The 22,781-nt window shown below is 52.5% G+C and overlaps 1 protein-coding gene across 1 annotated transcript; it reads right to left on the reverse strand.

The window, feature by feature from the left end:
- Nucleotides 1-397: 397 nt before the first annotated feature.
- Nucleotides 398-22,326, reverse strand: GABBR1 (gamma-aminobutyric acid type B receptor subunit 1; the record flags this gene model as incomplete). The annotated part of the gene is made up of 16 exons (XM_071732524.1): nucleotides 398-664; nucleotides 1,889-2,032; nucleotides 3,092-3,220; nucleotides 3,304-3,431; nucleotides 5,469-5,562; nucleotides 11,503-11,610; nucleotides 11,704-11,820; nucleotides 13,182-13,314; nucleotides 14,779-14,929; nucleotides 15,021-15,098; nucleotides 16,823-16,886; nucleotides 18,231-18,473; nucleotides 19,689-19,880; nucleotides 20,809-20,874; nucleotides 21,126-21,227; nucleotides 22,156-22,326. Coding segments are annotated over 16 exons (2,184 nt in total), but the record flags the coding sequence as incomplete, so codon positions are not given.
- Nucleotides 22,327-22,781: the final 455 nt, after the last annotated feature.

The following is a 22,781-nucleotide window of genomic DNA, read 5'->3' on the forward strand; positions in this document are numbered from 1 at the left end:
TAGGGGCCGGGAGCCGACTGTAGGGGTGACGGGCCGACTGTAGGTGAGGTGTGAGAGCAGGGAAAACCCCTCCCCCAAGCTCAACCCTCACTCACTCTACCCCCACCCCCCCCCCTCATTTCCCCACCTGCCAACACCCTCTGGCCGTGCGGGTGACACCCGGAACCCCCGGCTGTTGTTTGAGGGTGTGTGGGAACCCCCTGAAAACAAAGAAACGGGGTCAACCCCAAACCACCCTCAAAAAAAAAAAAACCAACCCCTGGGCCCACAACCCCAACCCCGGGGGAGGGGGGGTGGTGGTTGGTCGGGTGTTGTTTTGGGGTGGTTCGGGTGTTGTTTTGGGGTGGTTCGGGTGTTGTTTTGGGGTGGTTCGGGTGTTGTTTTGGGGTTTTTTGGGGGGTCACTTGTAGAGGAGATGGACCCGGCTCCCATCACAGTTCCCCCGGCCCAGTTTGTCCGCCTGTTCCGAGACCAAACAGCGGACGAGGGGGAGGTTGGGTTGATAAAAAGGAGCCTGGGGAGGGGGTGTTGGGCCTGGGGGGGTCTTCAACCCCGGGGAAAAATGGTTGTCAGCTTCCCGAGGGGGGTTGGACGACCGCCGGCGGGACCGGAGCTGTTGCCTGTCCTGGAGCTGTTGGCGGAGCTCGGACACTCGTTCCTCCTTCTGAGGGGTGAAAAAAAAGGGGTTTTTTTGGGGTGTTCCGGGTGTCGGGCAACACCCCGACGATTTTGGGGGGGTTGGGGACACCCCCAAAGCACCAAAACCCCCCCCCCGTGGAGGTGTTGGGGCTTCAACACCCGGAGCGTCACCCGGAGTCACGGGGAGCTACAGCCCCAGGGGGTTTGGGGGTTCCCCAACAGCTCCACAAACCCTCAGGAAAAAATATTGGGGGGGCCTCGCTGCTTTTTTTTGGGGGGTTCTGAAAATCCAGACTAAAATTTTGGGGTTCCTCATTTTTGGGGATTTTTTTTTTTTTTTTTTTTCCCCCTCCAACCCCAAATTTTGGGCCTTTTTGCTGCTTTTTTGGGGTTTTTCCCCCTCTAACCCAAAATTTTAGGTTTTTTGCTGCTTTTTTGGGTTTTTCCCCCTCCAACCCTCAAATTCTGGGGTTCCTCATTTTTTTAGGGGGTTTTTCCCACTCCAACCCTAAAATTTGGGGGTTTTTTCTGCTTTTTTTTAGGCTTTTCCCCCTCCAACCCAAAAATTTGGGGGTTCCTCTTTTTTTTTTTTGGGTTTTTCCCCCTCCAACCCAAAAATTTTGGGGGTTTTTTTGCTGATTTTCTTGAATTTTTCCCCCTCTAACCTAAAATTTTGGGGGTTTTTCTGCTTCTCTTGAGTTTCTCCCCCTCCAACCCAAAAATTTTTGGCTTCCTCATTTTTTTGGGGGGGGGTTTCCCACTCCACCCCAAAATTTTGGGGTTTTTTGCTGCTTTTTTTAGGTTTTTCCCTCTCCAACCCAAAAATTTGGGTGTTCCTCTTTTTTTTTTTTTTTTTGGGTTTTTCCCACTCCAACCCAAAAATTTGGGGGTTTTTTTGCTGCTTTTCTTGGGTTTCTCCCCCTCCAACCCAAAATTTTGGGTTTTTTTGCTGCTTTTTTTAGGTTTTTCCACCCCAAAAATTTGGGGGTTCCTCTTTTTTTTTTTTGGGTTTTTTCCACTCCAACCCAAAAATTTTGGGGTTTTTTGCTGCTTTTTTTAGGTTTTTCCACCCCAAAAATTTGGGGGTTCCTCTTTTTTTTTTTTGGGTTTTTTCCACTCCAACCCAAAAATTTTGGGTTTTTTTTGCTGCTTTTCTTGGGTTTCTCCCCCTCCAACCCAAAATTTTGGGGTTTTTTTGCTGCTTTTTTGGAATTTCCCCCCCCAAATCCTCCATTTTTGGGGTTCCCACCTCGGCGATGATTTTTTCCAGCTCCCGGTTTTCCTTCTCCAGGAGCCGGGATTTTTCCTCCTCGTTGTTGTTGGTTGATGACCCCGTTTTCATGGTGTCCTGCTGCTCCGACTGCCACTCCCCGCGGGTGATCAGGCGACGCATCTACACCCCAACCCCAAACACCCCAACAAACACCCAGACCCGGCTGTTCCCTCTGTCCCCCAACAACTCCCCCAAAAAACACCCATGGACCCAACACCCAACCCAACACCCATGGACTCAACACCCCAAAAAACACCCATGGATTCAACACCCAAACAACACCCAAACAAACACCCATGGGCCCAACAACCAACCCAACACCCAAAAAAACACCCATGGACACAACACCCAACCCAACACCCAAAAAAACACCCATGGACCCAACACCCAACCCAACACCCATGGACTCAAGACCCCAAAAAACACCCATGGATTCAACACCCAAACAACACCCAAACAAACACCCATGGACCCAACACCCAACCCAGCACCCAGGGGCCCAACACCCAACCAACACCCATGGACTCAACACCCCAAAAAGCACCCATGGATTCAACACCCAAACAAACACCCATGGGCCCAACAACCAACCCAACACCCAAAAAAACACCCATGGACCCAACACCCAACCCAACACCCATGGACTCAAGACCCCAAAAAACACCCATGGATTCAACACCCAAACAACACCCAAACAAACACCCATGGACCCAACACCCAACCCAGCACCCAGGGGCCCAACACCCAACCAACACCCATGGACTCAACACCCCAAAAAGCACCCATGGATTCAACACCCAAACAAACACCCATGGGCCCAACAACCAACCCAACAGCCAAAAAAACACCCATGGACCCAACAGCCAACCCAACACAACACCCAACCAACACCCATGGACTCAACACCCATGGACACAACACCCAACCCAACACCCAAAAAACCACCCCTGGATTCAACACCCAAAAAAACCACCCATGGACCCAACACCCATGGACCCAACACCCATGGACCCAAAACACCCAACCCAACACCCACCCAAGGTGTCCCCAACCCCTCCAAGACCCTTTTTGGGGCAGAACCCTCAACTTCTGAGGTACAACGTGGGCTGATGGTTGCCCCCCCACCCCAGGAGATTCGAGGTGACCCCCCCACCCCCCACCTGTCCCCCCCCAAAGCACCTTGGGGACGAAGAGCACGACCAAGGTGATGTAGGAGGAGAAGACAACGGCCAAGGAGGCGAAGGCGAAGGCCGCGTCCTGTTGGCTGCTGAGGATCATGGTGACCGGGGCTGTGATGAGGCAGAGGACCTGGTGGGGACAAGTTTTGGGGTTCAGGGGATGAGTTTTGGGGTGAAAAGGGGGAGGGGAAGAGGAAGAACCCCCCCACTCACAGCCACGTTGTAGATGGCCATGCCCACGGCCCGGTGGTCGTTGATCTTCTCGGTGGAGACGCTCTTGGTCTCGTAGGCCAAGAAGATGCCCAAGAGGAGGAGGAGGCCCTTGAAGCCGTAAAATATCCCTGGGGGGACGCAATGCATCGTGGGAGGTCAAGGAGGGGACTCGATGGGGGGGGCGGGGGAGGGGGGGAAACGTGGGTGGGCGATGAGGGAGCTCAACGGGGTCTTCGTGTGTGGTGGGACCTTGGGTGGGCAAAGAGGGACCTTGGGTGGTCCAAGAGGGGCCTCAATGGGGTCGTTGTGGGTGGTGGGACCGTGGGTGGTCAAAAGGGACTTCAACGGGGTCTTCATGGGTGATGGGACCTTGAGTGGTCCCCATGGGTGGTCCCCAAAGAGGGACCTCAACGGGGTCTTCTTGGGTGGTCCAAGAGGGACCTCATGGGGTCTTCATGGGTGGTCAGAGGGACCTCAACGAGGTCTTTATGGGTGGTGGGACCTTGGGTGGTCCCATGGGTGGTCAAAAGGGACCTCAACAAGGTCTTTATGGGTGGTGGAACCTTGGGTGTTCAAAGAGGGACCTCAACGGGGTCATTGGTGGTTGGACCTTGGGTGGTCCCTGTGGGTGGTGAGAACCATGGGTGGTCCCCGAAGAGGGACCTCAATGGCGTCCAAATGGGTGGTGGGACCTTGGGTGGTCCCCATGGGTGGTCAAAAGGGACCTCAATGGGGTCTCCATGGGTGGTGGGACCTTGGGTGGGACCTCCCCAAAGAGGGAGCTCAACAGGGTCTTTTTGGGTCATCCAAGAGGGAAATCATGGGGTCTCTGTGGGTGGTGGGACCTTGGGTGGTCCAAAGGGACCTCAATGGGGTCTTCATGGGTGTTGGGACCTCAGGTGGTCCAAGAGGGACCTCAAGGGGGTCTTTTTGGGTGCTGGGACCTTGGGTGGTCCAAGAGAGACCTCAACGGGTTCCTGATGGGTGATGGGAACCATGGGTGGTCCCCAAAGAGGGACCTCAATGGGGTCTTCATGGGTGGTGGAACCATGGGTGGTCCCATGGGTGGTCAAAAGGGAGCTCAACGGGGTCTTTTTGGGTGGTCAAAGAGGGACCTCATGGGGTCTTCATGGGTGGTGGGACCTTGGTGGTCCAAGAGGGACCTCAAGGGGGTTCCCATGGGTGGTGGGACCTTGGGGGGGTCCCCATGGGTGGTCCCCAAAGAGGGACCTCAATGGGGTCTCCATGGGTGCTGGGACCTTGGGTGGTCCCCAAAGAGGGATCTCAATGGGGTCTTCATGGGTGGTGGAACCATGGGTGGTCCCCGTGGATGGTCAAAAGGGACCTCAATGGAGTCTTTGTGGGTGGTGGGACCTTGGGTGGTCCAAAGGGACCTCAGTGGGGTCTCCATGGGTGTTGGGACCTCAGGTAGTCCAAGAGGGACCTCAAGGGGGTCTTTTTGGGTGCTGGGACCTCAGGTGGTCCAAGAGAGACCTCAACAGGTTCCTGATGGGTGGTGGGAACCATGGGTGGTCTCCAAAGAGGGACCTCAATGAGTCCCCATGGGTGGTGGGACCTTGGGTGGTCCCCAAAGAGGGAGCTCAACGGGGTCTTTTTGGGTGGTCCAAGAGGGACCTCATGGGGTCTTCATGGGTGGTGGGACCTTGAGTGGTCAAAAGGGACTTCAACAGGGTCTTCATGGGTGGTTGGACCTTGGGTGGGACCTCCCCAAAGAGGGAGCTCAATGGGGTCTTTTTGGGTCATCCAAGAGGAACCTCATGGGGTCTCCGTGGGTGGTAGGACCTTGGGTGGTCCCCAGGGGTGGTCAAAAGGGACCTCAATGGGGTCTTCATGGGTGTTGGGACCTCAGGTGGTCCAAGAGGGACCTCAAGGGGGTCTTTTTGGGTGCTGGGACCTTGGGTGGTCCAAGAGAGACCTCAACGGGGTCCTGATGGGTGGTGGGAACCATGGGTGGTCTCCAAAGAGGGACCTCAATGAGTCCCCATGGGTGGTGGGACCTTGGGTGGTTCAAGAGGGACCTCATGGGTTCTTCATGGGTGGTGGGACCTTGGTGGTCCAAGAGGGACCTCAAGGGGGTTCCCATGGGTGGTGGGACCTTGGGGGGTCCCCAGAAAGGGGCCTCCCGGGGTGGTTTTGGTGCCCACCCAGCCAGGTGTTCATCTTGGTGGAGCTGCAGTGCTCCAGCTGGGGCAGGATGGAGACGTCTGTGTCTGTTTTGGGCTCCTCCTTGGTGAATTCCTGGGAAAAGAGGGGGGGACACCCCCAAAAAATCATCAGAGCCCCCCCAAAAAACCATCAGAACCCCTAAAAAAAAACAAACCAAAAAAAAACCATGAGTGCCACCAAAAAAACCATGAACTACCCCAAAAACCATGAGAACCCCCAAAAAACCATGAGCAAAAAAAAAAAACCAACCCAAAAAAACCATCAGCACCCCCCAAAAAATCGTCAGAACCCCCCCTCAAAAAAAAAAACCAAAAAAACCCATAAGTGCCACCAAAAAAACCATGAACGACCCCAAAAAAACCATCAGCACCCCCAAAAAAAAAGCAAAAAAAAAAACCTCAAAAAACCATCAGCCCCCCCAAAAAAAAACCACCCCCCCAAAAACTCATCAGCACCCCCAAAAAAAAAGAAACACCCCAAAAAAAACATGAGAAAAGAAACCCCCCCAAAAAAAACCACCCTAAAAAAATCATGAGCAACCCCCCCAAAAAAAAAAACCAACCCCAAAAACCATGAGAACCCCCAAAAATTCAATAACACCCCCCCAAAAAAATACACCTCCAAAAAAAACACCCCCCAAAAATCTATGAGCACCCCCAAAAAAAACACCCCCAAAAAACCATCAGCACCCCCCCAAAAAAACCCAGCCCCCCATAAACAATCAGCCCCCCCAAAAAAAGGAAACACCCCAAAAAACCATGAGCAACCCCCCCAAAAAAAAACCTAAACCCAAAAAACCATCAGCACCCCCCCTAAAAAAAAATCCCCCCAAAACCACCAGCACCACCCTAAAAAACAGAAACACCCCCAAAAAGCCATGAGCACCCCCCAAAAACTAAACCCAAAAAACCATGAGCAACCCCCCCCAAAAAAAAACACCCCCCAAAAACCATCAGCACCCCCCAAAAAAACATCAGAACCCCCCCAAAAAAACCAGCTCCCCATAAACAATCAGCCCCCTCCAAAAACAAAAACCCCAAAAACCATGAGAACCCCCCCAAAAAAAATCAACCCCAAAAAACGTGAGACCCCCCAAAAAAGCCATGAACACCCCCCAAAAAAAACACACCCCAAAAATCTATGAGCACCCCCCAAAAAAAAAGAAACACCCCCAAAAAACCATGAGCACCCCCCAAAAAAAATACCCCAAAAAAACATCAGCACCCCAAAAAAAAAGGAAACCCCCCAAAAAACCCATGAGCACCTCCAAAAAAGCAGGAGAACCCCCCCCAAAAAAAAACACCCCCCAAAAATCTATGAGCACCCCCAAAAAAAAAGAAACACCCCCAAAAAACCATGAACCCCCCCAAAAAAAAAACACCCTAAGAAAATCCATGAGCTCCCTCCCCAAACCCCTCCCCCAAAAAAACATCAGCACCCCCCCAAAAAAACCCAGCTCCCCATAAACAATCAGCCCCCCCAAAAAAGGAAACACCCCAAAAAACCATGAGCAACCCCCCCAAAAAAAAACCTAAACCCAAAAAATCAGCACCCCCCCTAAAAAAAAAATCCCCCAAAAGCCATCAGCACCCCCCAAAAAAAACCAACCCCAAAAAACGTGAGACCCCCCCAAAAAAGCCATGAACACCCCCCAAAAAAACCCACCCCCCCAAAAAAACACCCCTCAAAAATCTGTGAGCACCCCCAAAAAAAAAGAAACACCCCCAAAAAACCATGAGCACCCCCCAAAAAAAATACCCCCAAAAAACATCAGCACCCCCAAAAAAAAGGAAACACCCCCCAAAAAAACCATGAGCACCCCCAAAAAAGCAGGAGAACCCCCCCAAAAAAAACACCCCCCAAAAATCTATGAGCACCCCCAAAAAAAAAACACCCTAAGAAAATCCATGAGCTCCCTCCCCAAAACCCCCCCCAAAAACCATCAGCACCCCCCCAAAAAAACCCAGCTCCCCATAAACAATCAGCCCCCCCAAAAAAGGAAACACCCCAAAAAAACATGAGCAACCCCCCCCAAAAAAAACCTAAACCCAAAAAATCAGCACCCCCCCTAAAAAAAAATCCCCCCAAAACCATCAGCACCACCCTAAAAAACAGAAACACCCCCAAAAAGCCATGAGCACCCCCCAAAAAAAAAACTAAACCCAAAAAACCATGAGCAACCCCCCCAAAAAAACCACCCCCCAAAAACCATCAGCACCCCCCAAAAAAACATCAGAACCCCCCCCAAAAAAAAAGCTCCCCATAAACAATCAGCCCCCTCCAAAAAAAAACCCCAAAAACCATGAGAACCCCCCCAAAAAAAAATCAACCCTAAAAAAACCATCAGCCCCCCCCAAAAAAAAACAACCCCAAAAACCATGAGAACCCCCAAAAAACCCATGAACCCACCCCCCAAAAAAAACACCCCCCAAAAACCTATGAGCACCCCCAAAAAAAAAAACACCCCCAAAAAACCATGAGCACCCCCCCAAAAAAAATACCCCAAAAAAATATCAGCACCCCCAAAAAAAAGGAAACACCCCCCAAAAAACCCATGAGTACCCCCAAAAAAGCAGGAGAACCCCCCCAAAAAAACCACACCCCAAAAATCTATGAGCACCCCCAAAAAAAGAAACACCCCCAAAAAACCATGAGCACCCCCCCAAAAAAAAACACCCTAAGAAAATCCATGAGCTCCCTCCCCAAACCCCCCCCCCCAAAAACCATCAGCACCCCCCCAAAAAAACCCAGCTCCCCATAAACAATCAGCCCCCCCAAAAAAAAGGAAACACCCCCAAAAAACCATGAGCAACCCCCCCAAAAAAAAACCTAAACCCAAAAAAGCATCAGCACCCCCCCTAAAAAAAAATCCCCCAAAACCATCAGCACCACCCTAAAAAACAGAAACACCCCCAAAAAGCCATGAGCACCCCCAAAAAAAAAACCTAAACCCAAAAAACCATGAGCAACCCCCCCAAAAAAACCACCCCCCAAAACCCATCAACACCCCCCAAAAAAACATCAGAACCCCCCCAAAAAAACCAGCTCCCCATAAACAATCAGCTCCCTCCAAAAAAAAACCCCAAAAACCATGAGAACCCCCCCAAAAAAAAATCAACCCTAAAAAAACGATCAACCCCCCCAAAAAAAAAACCCCAAAAACCATGAGAACCCCCAAAAAACCCCTGAACACCCCCCCAAAAAAACCCAGCCTCCCAAAAAAACACCCCCCAAAAATCTATGAGCACCCCCCAAAAAAAAGAAACACCCTCAAAAAAGCATGAGCACCCCCCAAAAAAAACACCCTAAGAAAATCCATGAGCTCCCTCCCCAAACCCCTCCCCCAAAAAACCATCAGCACCCCCCCAAAAAAACCCAGCTCCCCATAAACAATCAGCCCCCCCAAAAAAAGGAAACACCCCAAAAAACCATGAGAACCCCCCAAAAAAAACCTAAACCCAAAAAATCACCACCCCCCCTAAAAAAAAATCCCCCCAAAACCATCAGCACCACCCTAAAAAACAGAAACACCCCCAAAAAGCCATGAGCACCCCCAAAAAAAAAAAACTAAACCCAAAAAACCGAGCAACCCCCCCCCAAAAAAAACCACCCCCCAAAAACCATCAGCACCCCCCAAAAAAACATCAGAACCCCCCCCCAAAAAACCAGCTCCCCATAAACAATCAGCCCCCTCCAAAAAAACAACCCCAAAATCCATGAGAACCCCCCCAAAAAAAAATCAACCCTAAAAAAACCATCAGCCCCCCCAAAAAAAACCAACCCCAAAAACCATGAGAACCCCCAAAAAGCCCATGAACCCACCCCTCAAAAAAAACACACCCCAAAAATCTATGAGCACCCCCCAAAAAAAAAGAAACACCCCCAAAAAACCATGAGCACCCCCAAAAAAAAACAACCCCAAAAACCGTGAGACCCCCCAAAAAAGCCATGAACACCCCCCAAAAAAACCAACCCCCCAAAAAAAACCCCTCAAAAATCTGTGAGCACCCCCAAAAAAAAAAGAAACACCCCCAAAAAACCATGAGCACCCCCCCAAAAAAAAAACCACCCTAAAAAAACCATGAGCACCCCCTCCAAAAAAAAACCACCCTAAAAAAATCTGTGAGCACCCCCCAAAAAAAACCATGAGCACCCCCAAAAAAAACTCACCCCCCAAAAAAAACACCCCTCAAAAATCTGTGAGCACCCCCAAAAAAAAAGAAACACCCCCAAAAAAACATGAGCACCCCCCCAAAAAAAACCCAACCCCAAAAAAACAATCAGCACCTCCCCCAAAAAAAAGCACCCCCCAAAAAACCATCAGAACCCCCCCAAAAAAACCAGCTCCCCATAAACAATCAGCCCCCCCAAAAAAACAACCCCAAAAACCATGAGAACCCCCCCAAAAAAAATCAACCCTAAAAAAACCATCAGCCCCCCCAAAAAAAAAACAACCCCAAAAACCATGAGAACCCCCAAAAAACCCATGAACCCACCCCCCAAAAAAACCACACCCCAAAAATCTATGAGCACCCCCCAAAAAAAAAGAAACACCCCCAAAAAACCATCAGCAACCCCCAAAAAAAATACCCCCAAAAACCATCAGCACCCCCCAAAAAGAAACAACCCCAAAAAACGTGAGACCCCTCAAAAAAGCCATGAACACCCCCCCAAAAAAACCCACCCCCCAAAAAAAACACCCCTCAAAAATCTGTGAGCATCCCCCAAAAAAAAAGAAACACCCCCAAAAAACCATGAGCACCCCCCAAAAAAAAAAAACCCACCCTAAAAAAACCATGAGCACCCCCCCAAAAAAAAACCACCCTAAAAAAACCATGAGCACCCCCCAAAAAAACCCAACCCTAAAAAAACAATCAGCACCTCCCCCCAAAAAAAAGCACCCCCCAAAAAAACATCAGAACCCCCCCAAAAAAACCAGCTCCCCATAAACAATCAGCCCCCCCCAAAAAAACAACCCCAAAAACCATGAGAACCCCCCAAAAAAAAACACCCCCAAAAACCATCAGCACACCCCAAAAAAAAACCCCTAAAAAAATCCATGAGCTCCCCCCCAAAAAACCATGAGCACCCCCCCAAAAAAAAACCACCCTAAAAAAACAATCAGCACCTCCCCCAAAAAAAAAGCACCCCCCAAAAAACCATCAGCCCCCCCAAAAAAAAACCCACCCCAAAAAAAACCATCAGCACCCCCCAAAAAAAGGGAACACCCCCCAAGAAAAAATACCCCCAAAAAAACATCAGAACCCCCCCAAAAAAAAAAAAACCAAAAAACCACCAGCCCCCCCCAAAAAAACCAACCCCAAAAACCATGAGACCCCCCCAAAAAAAACCAAACCACCCCCTCAAACCCCCCCCTGTGCCACCAACACCCCCCAGCATCACCCAACGCCTCCAGCAACCCCCCCAAGACCCCCCTAACCCCCCCCACAAGACCTCCCCTCGACCCCCCCCTTTTTCAGGGTGTCCCCCCCGAAATAAAAAACACCCTAAAAAACCATCAGCACCCCCCAAAAAAACCCCACCCCCTCAAACCCCCCCTCCTTGCCACCAACACCCGCCCAGCATCACCCAACGCCTCCAGCAACCCCCCCAAGACCCCCCAAAAAAATAAAACACCCCCCAAAAAACCATCAACACCCCCCAAAAAAAAAAAACCACCCCAAAAAACCATCACGACCCCCCAACCACCCCCTTGAGACATCACCCAACACCTCCAGCAACCCCCCCCAAGACAACCCCCCAAAAAAAAAGACACCTCCCAAGTACCCCCCACCCCCCCCTTTTTTGGGGTGTCCCCCCCAAAAAAAACACCCCCAAAAAACCACAAACACCCCCCAACCACCCCCTTGAATCCCTTCTCCTTGCCACCAACACCCGCCCAGCGTCACCCAACGCCTCCAGCAACCCCCCCCAAGACAACCCCCCCCAAAAAAACCTCACCTCCCCCACCCCCCCCCCCATTTTTCAGGGTGTCCCCCCCGACCCCCCCACCTCGATTGTTCTGTGCAGGGGGTCCAGGATCTGCCAGGTGACCAAGGTGACCACGTCCAACCCCACCAACAGCCCCACCGTGGCGTAGAGTTTCCAGGGCTCCAGGTTCTGCTGAGGTGGGGGGGGGGTGTGGGGTCACCCCAACACCCTGAGGGGGTGTCCCCCCCCCCCCCCCAACACCCCGACGGCGTCACCCCTCACCTTCCTCTTCTCCTTTTTCTCCTCTTTCTTGGTGAACACCGTGTGGACCCACCAGATCTTGGTGAACATGCTGCCGTAGGCCAGGCTGAAGCCCAAGCCCAGGAGCCACAACCGGGCCTGGGGAGACGAGGAACAGGCGGTTGGTAACACCCCCTGGTCGGTTGTAACCTCCCCTGGTCGGTTGTAACCTCCCCTGGTTGGTTGTAACTTCCCCTGGTTGGTTGTAACCTCCCCTGGTTGGTTGTAACCTCTCCTGGTCGGTTGTACCCCCCCTGGTTGGTTGTAACCTCCCCTGGTTGGTTGTAGCCCCCCCTGCTCGGTTGTAACCTCCCCTGGTTGGTTGTAACCTCCCCTGTGCTGGGTACAACCCATGGACCTCCCTGTGGAGGAACAGCTCCACTGACAACCTGTTCTGTCACCGGTTGTCCCCATCCTTGGCTGTAGCTCTGACTGTTCCTCCTCTGGCTGTTGCCACCCTTGGTTGTGTCCCCAACCCTTGCCTGTACCTCCAACTGTTCCTATTCCAACTGTTCCCATTCCACCTGTTCCTCCTCCAACTGTCCCCAATCTTTGGCTGTATCTCTGATTGTTCCTCCTCCAACCACCCCCACCCTTCGCCTGTACCTCCAGCTGTTCCCATTCCACCTGTTCCTCCTCCAACTGTCCCCATCCTTTGCCTGCACCTCTGACTGTTCCTTCTCCAACTGTCCCCAACCCTTGCCTGTATCTCCAACTGTTCCTCCTCCAACTGTCCCCATTCCAACTGTTCCTCTTCCAACTGTCCCCATCCTTGCCTGTACCTCCGATTGTTCCTATTCCAACTGTTCCCATTCCAGCTGTTCCTATTACAACTGTTCCTCCTCCAGCTGTCCCCAACCTTTGCCTGTACTTCCAACTGTTCCCATTCCAACTGTTCTTATTCCAACTGTTCCTCCTCCGACTGTTCCCACCCTTGGTTGTGTCCCCACCCTTTGCCTGTACCTCCAACTGTTCCTCCTCCAACTGTCCCCAACCCTTGCCTGTATCTCCGATTGTTCCCATTCCAGCTGTTCCTATTCCAACTGTCCCTCCTCCAACTACCCCCAACCTTTGCCTGTACCTCCAACTGTCCCCAATCTTTGCCTGTATCTCCGATTGTTCTTATTCCAACTGTTCTTTTTCCAAATGTTCCTTCTCCAACTACCCCCATCCTTTGACTGTACCTCCAACTGTTCCTACTCCAACTGTTTCTATTCCAGCTGTTCCTCTTCCAACTGTCCCCATCCTTGCCTGTACCTCCAGTTGTTCCCATTCCAACTGTTCCCATTCCAACTGTTCCCATTCCAACTGTTCCTCCTCCAACTGTTCCCATTCCAACTGTTCCTCCTCCAGCTGTTCCCATTCCAACTGTTCCTCCTCCAACCACCCCCACCCTTCGCCTGTACCTCCAACAGTCCCTCCCCCACCCCCAGCTCGTGCCCTGTCCCTCCGCCTGTTACCTGACAGACGAAGGGGAACAGCCCCGGCCCGATGTGGTACCCGTCCAATCCCAGGGGGAAGACGGCGGCGAGGGCCAGGGTACAACCCACGGCGGTCATGTTGTTCAGGTAGGGTTGTGAGTTCTGGATGTACCTTTTTGTTTGGGGGGAAAAGGAGAAGAAAAGGTGTCACCCGGCCACAAGCATCACCCGACCTCGGGGGACACAACAGGAAACAACAGGAAACCACCAGACCCCTCTTGTCACCCGCAGCCCCACCAAGGTTGGGGGGTTGGTACCACCTGGAGGAGGACACCGCTCCCTTTGGGTGTTTTGGGGGTGTGGCCTCCCTGGGCTGTTTTGGTTTTAGGTTTTTAAGGAGTTTTTAAGGAGTTTTTCACATTTTTTAAGGAGTTTTGGGTGGAAGAAGTCCCTGGGCTGTGTTTTTTTTAATTTTTTTAAGGAGTTTTTCCCATTTTTTAAGGAGTTTTGGGAAGGAGAAGTCCCTGGGCTTTTTTTTTTTCAAATTTTTAAGGAGTTTTTAAGGGTTTTTTTCAATTTTTTAAGGAGTTTTTGGTGGGAGAAGTCCCTGGGCTGTTTTTTTTTTTTTTTTTAAGGAGTTTTAAAGTTTTTTTTTCAATTATTTAAGGAGAAGTCCCTGGGCTCGTTTTTTTTTATTATTTTTAAGGAGTTTTTAAGGAGTTTTTTCCATTTTTTAAGGAATTTTGGGTAGAAGAAGTCCCTGGGCTGCTTTTTTTAATTTTTTTTAAGGATTTTAGAAAAAGAGAAGTCCCTGGGCTGCTTTTTTTCCATTTTTAAAGTAGTTTTTAAGGAATTTTTTCCACTTTTTAAGGAATTTTGGGAAGGAGAAGTCGTGACCTCACCCCCATCCTCAGGCTGCTTTTTTTTAAATTTTTTATGGAATTTTTGGTAGAAGTCATCCCCGGGCTGCTTTTTTTTATTATTTTTTAAGGAATTTTGGGCCGAAGACATCCCTGGGCTGCTTTTTTTTGAACTTTTTAAGGAATTTTAGGAAGGAGAAATCCCTGGGCTGTTTTTTTTTTTCCCATTTTTAAGGAGTTTTTAAGGTGTTTTTTCCATTTTTAAGGACTTTTGGGAAGAAGAAGTCTCTGGGCTGTTTGTTTTCCATTTTTAAGGAGTTTCTAAGGAGTTTTTTCCATTTTTTAAGTAATTTTGGGACGGAGAAGTCGTGACCTCACCCCCATCCTCCTCAGGCTGTTTTTTTTTTTTCATTTTTTTATGGAATTTTGGGTCGAAGAAGTCCCTGGGCTGCTTGTTTTTCAATTTTTTACGGAATTTTGGGAAGGAGAAGTCGTGACCTCACCCCCATCCTCAGGCTGCTTTTTTTTTTAATTTTTTATGGAATTTTTGGTAGAAGTCGTCCCTGGGCTGCTTTTTTTTTGATTTTTAAGGAATTTTGGGAGGGAGAAGTCGTGACCTCACCCCCATCCTCCTGGGCTCCTTTTTTTTATTATTTTTTAAGGAATTTTGGGCCGAAGACATCCCTGGGCTGCTTTTTTTTTGAACTTTTTAAGGAATTTTGAGTCTCCCACCCCAAAACCCATCCGTGGGGGGGGTGGGGAGGGGTCTGACTGACCGGACGTGCCCGTTGTAGATGTTGAAGGCCAAGCAGATGATGGCCAAGAGGATGCCCAAGGAAGCCAACACCGAGACGGAGATGAACAACTTCTGGGAGAGGAACCTGAAGGTTGTGATGACCTTGGTGTAGTCAGCTGGGGGGGCACCACCTGGAGCACCCGGGGGACAACTCAAGGTTGGGATTTTTCCCGAGTTTTATCCCGTTGGGACCCCCCCAGCCCCCCTTTGTCCCCCCCTCACCGATCCACTTGTCGTTGTTGTACCAGGAGAGGTTGTCCTTGGTGCTGTCATAGTAACCAATCTTCTTGTAGACACCTCCTGGGGGGACAAGGTTGGGGGGTCTGGAGGACCAACAGGCAGCGGGAACAACACCCCCAGCCCAAAAAACCAGGAGAAACTCCCAAAAATAAAAAAAAAACCACCCCAAAAACCCCATCGCAGGCTGTTTGGGGGTTGTCACCTGGAGACCATCGGCACCAACCCCCTGCTCAAGAAGGACCCTCAGAGGTGTCCAGCCCTGGGGTGGTCTCAGGGTGATGGAGACCCCACCAACACCTCTTGGGAAGCTCCACCAGTTGGTCAGACTGGTTCCAGTTGGCCTCCCAGTAGAGGTTCTCCAAGAGAAATCTCATACTGGGCAGCCCAGTACTGGTCCAGTAGCCTCAGATCCCCTCCTCCAGCTGCTCCATCACTTCTTGGGCAGCTCCACCATGGCCCAACTGGTTCCAGTATCTCCAGACCCCTTCCTCCATCTCTTGGGCAGCTCCACCATGGTCCAACTGGTTCCTGTTGGCCTCCCAGTAGAGGTTCTCCAGAAGTACTGGGCAGCCCAGTATCTCCAGATCCCCCCCTCCAGCTGCTCCATCACTTCTTGGGCAGCTCCACCATGGCCAAACTGGTTCCAGTTGGCCTCCCAGTAGAGGTTCTCCAGGATTAATTTCATACTGGGCAGCCCAGTATCTCCAGCTCCCCTCCTCCAGCTGCTCCATCACTTCTTGGGCAGCTCCACCATGGCCAAACTGGTTTCTGATGCTCAACTGGAGCCTCCTCTGACCCCAGGAGTTTAAAGAGGACCCCAAGGATGTGAGGGGGGACCCCAGGAATTGGAGGGGGGATCCCAGGAGGTTGAGGGGGGACCCAGAAATATGAAGGGAGACCCCAGGAGTTAAAAGGGGACCCCAAGGATGTGAGGGGGGACCCCAGGAATATGAGAGGGGGACCCCAAAAATATGAGGGAGGGACCCCAGGAGTTTAAAGGGGACCCCAAGGATATGAGGGGGGGACCCAGGAGGTTGAGGAGGGGACCCCAGGAATTAGAGGGGGGACCCCAGGAGGCTGAGAGGATTAGGGAGGTGTCCACAGCTTTTCCCCAAACCAGGAGAAGGTGCCCAAGAGTTGACTTCTCCTCTCTTGGGGACTTTCTTGTCCTTGTCCCCACCTCTGCTCCTCCAACCCAACCATCATCATCATCATCATCATCATCATCATCATCATCATCATCATCATCATCATCATCATCACCACCCTGAGGACCTTCTGGAAGGCAGGGACCTTTCTGAAGCCAAGGGAGGTGATGTCCAAGCCAGGAGAAGGTGCCCAAGAGTTGACTTCTCCTCTCTTGACTCATCTTGAGGACTTTCTTGTCCCTGTCCCCAAGCTCCTTGTCCCCAACTCTGCTCCTCCAACCCAACCATCATCATCATCATCATCATCATCATCATCACCACCCTGAGGACCTTCTGGGAGACAGGGACCTTCCTGAAGCCAAGGAGGTGACATCCAAACCAGGAGAAGGTGCCCAAGAGTTGACTTCTCCTCTCTTGACTCATCTTGAGGACTTTCTTGTCCTTGTCCCCAAGCTCCTTGTCCCCACCTCTTCACCTCCCTCCCTCCAGCACGCTCAGGAGGAGGTGGTGAGGTCACACGTGGCTCAAGGGTGTGGAAAAAGGGCCCCACGTTGGGCCCCCACCCCTCGAGGGTGTCAGGGGGCCTCATGGGATCCTTGGTGACAAACAGGGTGACGAGGTGACAGTGCCACTCACCTTGGAGCTGCTCAATGAGGGTCCAGGCCATGCGGGAGCCACTGGCATCAAAGACCACGTGACCCTGTGGGGGAGGGGATGGAGATGGAGGTCACCCAACAGGGGACAGGAAAAGAGCCCCAAAATGGGGCTGGGAGAACGTTTTCTATGGGGGGGCTGAGGGGGCTCATGAAGAGCACCCATTGACCAACTCCTCAAGACACCTCAACCACATCGAAGATGGAGGTTTTGGGGACACCTGGGGACCAATGGAGGAACAGAGGGTGCTCAGGGTCCCCACTGTGGTCAACCAATCAAAAAGCAGAGGAATTGAGAGTAGAGGAGTGAACATTTTCTTTGGGGGCGTTGAGGTGGCTCAAGAAGAGCACCCATTGACCAACTCCTCAAGACACCTCAACCACATCAAAGATGGAGGTTTGGGGGACCAAATATGGGGCTGGGGGTGCTCAGGGTCCCCGTTTTGGCCAACCAACCAAGACACCCTCAAAGGCAGAGAAGTTGAGGGCAGAGGAGTTGAGGGGTTTTCTTTGGGGGCGTTGAGGTGGCTCAAGAAGAGCACCCATTGACCAACTCCTCAAGACACCTCAACAACATCAAAGATGGAGGTTTGGGGGACCAATGGAGGGGCAGGAGGTGGGCAGGGTCCCCGTTTTGGCCAACCAACCAAGACACCCTCAAAGGCAGAGAAATGAGAGGGTTTTTTTGAGGGGGTTGAGGTGGCTCCTGAAGAGCACCCATTGACCAACTCCTCAAGGCACCTCCACCACATCAAAGATGGAGGTTTGGGGGACACCTGGGGACCAAAGGGGGCGAAGAAGAGAGGCAGGGGGTGGTCAGGGTCCCCATTTTGGCCAACCAATCAAAAAGCAGAGGAATTGAGAGTAAAGGAGTGAATGTTTTCTTTGGGGGGGTTGAGGTGGCTCAAGAAGAGCACCCATTGACCAGCTCCTCAAGGCACCTCAACAACACCAAAGATGGAGGTTCTGGGGACATGGGGGACCAATGGAGGGGCAGGGGGTGGTCAGTGTCCCCCTTGTGGCCAATGACCAAGAGGCCCTTGAAGGCAGAGGAGTTGAGGGGTTTTCTATGGGGGCGTTGAGGTGGCTCCTGAAGAGCACCCATTGACCAACTCCTCAAGGCACCTCCACCACATCAAAGATGGAGGCTTGGGGGACACCTGGGGACCAAAGGGGGCGAAGAAGAGAGGCAGGGGGTGGTCAGGGTCCCCATTGGGGCCAACCAACCAAAAAGCAGAGGAGTTGAGGGTAGAGGAGTGAATGTTTTCTATGGGGGCGTTGAGGTGGCTTCTGAAGAGCACCCACTGACCAGCTCCTCAAGGCACCTCAACACCAAAGATGGAGGTTTTGGGGACATGGGGGACCAAAGGGTCCCTGTTTTGGCCACGCACCGAGACTCCCTCGAAGGCAGAGGAGTTGAGGGCTCGGTAGATCTCGTCGGTGATGTTTTTGTTGTTGTAGTTGAAGTCCTCCAGACGCAGCCCCTTCTTCACCAGCTCCGTCGAGGTCTTGTTGAGGGCCAAGGCCAAGGCCCAAATGGCGTCGTAGGCCAAAGGAGCCTCCTGGAAGCCTCCGGTCTCCTCTGGGTTCTTCCCCAACCTCTTCTGAAGCTTCTCGATGAATTCCTGGGAAGTCTGGGAGGGGGGGAGGAGGAGGTGAGGTGGGGGTGGGGTGAGGGCTTGGGTTTGGGTTTGATTTGGGTTGGGTTGGGTTTGGGGTGGGTTGGGTTGGGGTTGGGGTTGGGTTGGGTTGGGGTTGGGTTGGGGTTGGGTTGGGTTGGGTTGGGGTTGGGTTGGGGTTGGGGTTGGGTTGGGTTGTGGTTGGGTTGGGGTTGGGGTTGGGTTGGGTTGGGGTTGGGTTGGGTTGGGGTTGGGTTGGGTTGGGGTTGGGGTTGGGTTGGGTTGGGGTTGGGGTTGGGTTGGGTTGGGGTTGGGTTGGGGTTGGGGTTGGGTTGGGTTGGGGTTGGGTTGGGTTGGGGTTGGGGTTGGGTTAGGGTTGGGTTAGGGTTGGGTTTGGGGTTGGGTTGGGTTGGGTTGGGTTGGGGTTGGGTTGGGGTTGGGGTTGGGTTGGGTTGGGGTTGGGGTTGGGTTAGGGTTAGAGTTTAGGATTTAGGATTTATAGTTCAGGGTTTAGGGTTAAGGTTTGGGTTTAGGGTTTAGGTTAGATTTAGGGTTTGGGTTTGGTTGGTTTGGGTTTGGGTTTTGGGTTGAGTTGGGGTTGGGGTTGGGTTTTGGGTTGGGTTTGGATTTGGGTCAGGGCTTGGGGTTTGGGTTTGGATTAGGGTTTGGTTTTATGTTTAGATTTTGGGTTTAGGTTTGGGTTTGGCTTTAGGGTTTGGCTTTAGGGTTAGGATTAGGGTTAGGGTTTAGGTTAGGGTTTGGGTTTAGGTTTGGGTTTGGGTCAGGGTTAGGGTTAGAGTTTGGTTTTGGGTTTAGGTTTAGAGTTTGGGCTTAGGTTTGGGTTTGGGTTGGGTTAGGGTTTAGGGTTAGATTTAGGGTTAGACTTAGGTTTTGGACTTGGGTTTGGGTTGGTGTTTGGGTTTGGATTAGGGTTAGGGTTAAGTTTTGGGTTTGGGTTTAGGGTTAGATTTAGGGTTAGGATTAGGTTTAGGGTTAGGCTCTGGGTTTGGGTTTGGGGTTGGGTTTGGGTTTGGTTTGGGGTTGGGTTTGGGTTGGGGTTTAGGGTTAGATTTTGGATTTGGGTGTGGGTTTGGGTTTGGTCTGGGGTTTGAGTTTGGGTCAGGGTTAGGGTTTTGGGTTTAGGTTTGGGTTGGGCTTTAGGGTTAGGTTCTGGGTTTGGGGTTGGGGTTGGGGTTGGGGTTTGTTTAGGGTCCCCCCAGCCCCCTGTACCATGTTGGAGATGCTCCGGGTGTTCTCGGGGTTGAGCATGACGATCTCGGTGGTCACGTGACCTTCCACCGCCTCCGCCATCTCGGCCTCAGTGCAGTTGATGGCCGGGTCCTTGATCCGGAACCAGTTGTCCGCGTACCAGCCAATCAGGAACCAGACGTACTTCTTCCCGTAGAGCTTCTCCTTGTACACCTGAGGGGGCCCAAAGGGGCTTCAACTGCCGGCCCAGTATCCCTCCCAAAATCCCAACATCCATCCCAACATCCATCCCTCCACCTATTCCTCCATCCATCCATCCATCCCTTTATCCATCCATCCCTCTCTCCATGATATTTCCATCCATCCCTCCATCCATTTTTCCCACCATCCATTTTTCCCTCCACCCATCCATCCCTCCCTTCTTCCATTTTTCCATCCATCCATCCATCCATCCATCCATCTCTCCATCCATCCCAATATCTATGCATAGATCCATCCATTCATAAATCCACCCATCCCTCCCTCCATCCATCCCTCCATCCATTTTTCCCTCCATCCATCCATCCATCCATCCATCCATCCATCCCTCCATTTTTCCATCCATTTTTCCCTCCATCCCTCCCTCCCTCCTTCCCTCCCTCCATCTTTCCATCCATTTTTCCATCCATCCATCCATCCATCCATCCATCCATCCATCCCTCCATCCATCCATCCCTCCATCTCTCCATCCATCCCAACATCCATCCATCCAGTATCTATCCATAGATCCATCCATCCATAAATCCACCCATCCATCCCTCCATCCATTCCTCCACCCATCCATCCCTTATCCATCCCTCCATCCATTTTTCCCTCCATCCATTTTTAAATCCATCCATCCCAACATCCATCCATAAGTCCATCCATCCATCCATCCATCCATCCATCCATCCATCCATCTATCCATCCATTTTTCCATCCATTTTTCCCTCCATCCATCCATCCCAATATCCATCCATCCCTCCATCCATCCCTCCATCCATCCATTTTTCCATCCATTTTTCCCTCCCTCCATCCCTTTTTCCCTCCCTCCATTTTTCCCCCGTCCAATCCCGATTCCCAACTCCCTGGAGCCCTTTTCCCACTTTTCCCACTCCCTCACCTCACAAAAAACTTTCCTTGCTTCCGTCTCGTAGAAGAGCCCCACGATGATCCGGGCATCCTGGCGCTGCAGGGACACAAACCCCACCCTTTCCTCCTTCCCTCCTCTCCTATTGGCTCCTCCCCACCCTCCTCATTTGCATAAATTTCCATACACCACCACCGAGGACTCAACGCTCCTCGACGTTGCTCCTCAACTCCTCGGAAAAATCCCCGTGGATGCTCGGGATTTTTTTGGGGGGGGTCTCCGCTCGCTTTGGGGTCCCACCCGCACCCATCCCCCCACCCGTGGGTGCTCCACGGGTGGGTGGGTCTCACCTTGAGGTTCCTGACGGGGGCGGCGGGGTCGGAGAAGAAGCTCTGGCGGAAGGTGATCTCCAACCCTGCTTCCTTCACCCTCTGGTCCAGGTCATCCAGGGTCTGCGTGGGTGGGGGGTGGGTGGGTGGGTGCGTGGGTGGGGGACGAGTGGGTGGGGGTGGGTGGGTGAGGGGAGGTGCAGGAAGGGAGGAAAGAGAGCGCGGAGTGGGGTTGGGGGGCACCAAGTGGGGTGCGGGGGAAGGGTTGGGGGAGTTTGGGTGGGGGGAAGCGTGGGTGGGGTGGGGTGGGTGGGGGCACCACTGTGGGGTCACTAGGGGGTCACCAGTGTGGGGTCACCATCACCAGAGTGGGGTCACCAGCATGGGGTCACCACTGTGGGGTCACAACTGTGGGGTCACCACTGTGGGGTGGGGGTTGGATGGGTTGGGGGTTGGGTGGATGTTGGGTGGGTGTTGGGTGGGTGTTGAGTGGGTGTTGGGTGGGTGTTGGGTGGGTGTTGGGTGGGTGTTGGGTGGGTGTTGGGTGAGTGTTGGGTGGATGTTGGGTGGGTGTTGGGTGGGTGTTGGGTGAGTGTTGGGTGGGTGTTGGGTGAGTGTTGGGTGGATGTTGGGTGGGGGTTGGGTGGGTGTTGGGTGGGTGGCGGGTTGGGCGGGTATTGAGTGGATGTTGGGTGGGGGTTGGGTTGGGGTTGGGTTGGGTGGGGATTGGGTGCAGCGTGGGGGTTGGGTGCAGGGTGGGGGTTGGGCGGGTGTTGAGTGGATGTTGGGTGGGTGTTGGGTGAGTGTTGGATGAGTGTTGGGTGGATGTTGGGGGGGTGTTGGGTGGGCGGGTATTGAGTGGGTGGGGGTTGGTTGGGTGTCATGTGGGGTGTTGGGTAGGTGTTGGGTGGGTGGATGTTGGGTGTTGGGTGGGTGGGTGTTGGGTGGGTGTTGGGAGGGGGTTGGGTGGGGGTTGGGTGAGTGTTGGATGAGTGTTGGGTGGATGTTGGGGGGGTGTTGGGTGGGTGTTGGGTGGGGGTTGGGTTCTCACCGAGGTGAAGACCTCCGTGGTCTGCTGGATGGTGGCGATCTTGGTCCAGCCCCACTTCTTGAAGAGCTGGACACGGGTGGGGTTGTGCAGCGTGGCCGAGGGGTGGGTGCGGAAGAAGGTGGGGAAGCGCTGGCGGTTGGAGAGGGCGGGGGAGCTGGAGCCGTAGGACAGCTGGGAAAAGGGGGGGGGGGGAGGGTAGCACCCAACAGTCGGTGTCACCTGACGGTCGGCGTCACCCAAAAAGTGGCAGCACCCCCAAAAAAAAAAAGTGGCGTCACCCAATAGGAACCTTCAGCCAACAGTTGGCGTCACCCAACAGAAATCACTATCATCCAACAGGCACCATCACCCAACAGTCACAGTCACCCAACGGTTGTCACCATCACCCAACAGGCATCACCATCAGCCAACAGTTGGCATCAGCCAACAGTCATCACCACCCAACAGTTGGCATCACCCAAGAGTCGCCATCACGCAACAGTTGTCACCATCACCCAAGAGTCACCATCACCCAACAGTCATCACCATCACCCAACAGTCACAGTCACTCAACAGTCACCATCATCCAACAGTCAGCATCACCCAACGGTTGGCATCACCCAATAAAGAAAGTGGCAGCACCCAAT

The sequence above is a fragment of the Heliangelus exortis genome, unplaced genomic scaffold (assembly GCF_036169615.1).
Source record: "Heliangelus exortis unplaced genomic scaffold, bHelExo1.hap1 Scaffold_115, whole genome shotgun sequence".
NCBI classification, from domain to species: domain Eukaryota; kingdom Metazoa; phylum Chordata; class Aves; order Apodiformes; family Trochilidae; genus Heliangelus; species Heliangelus exortis.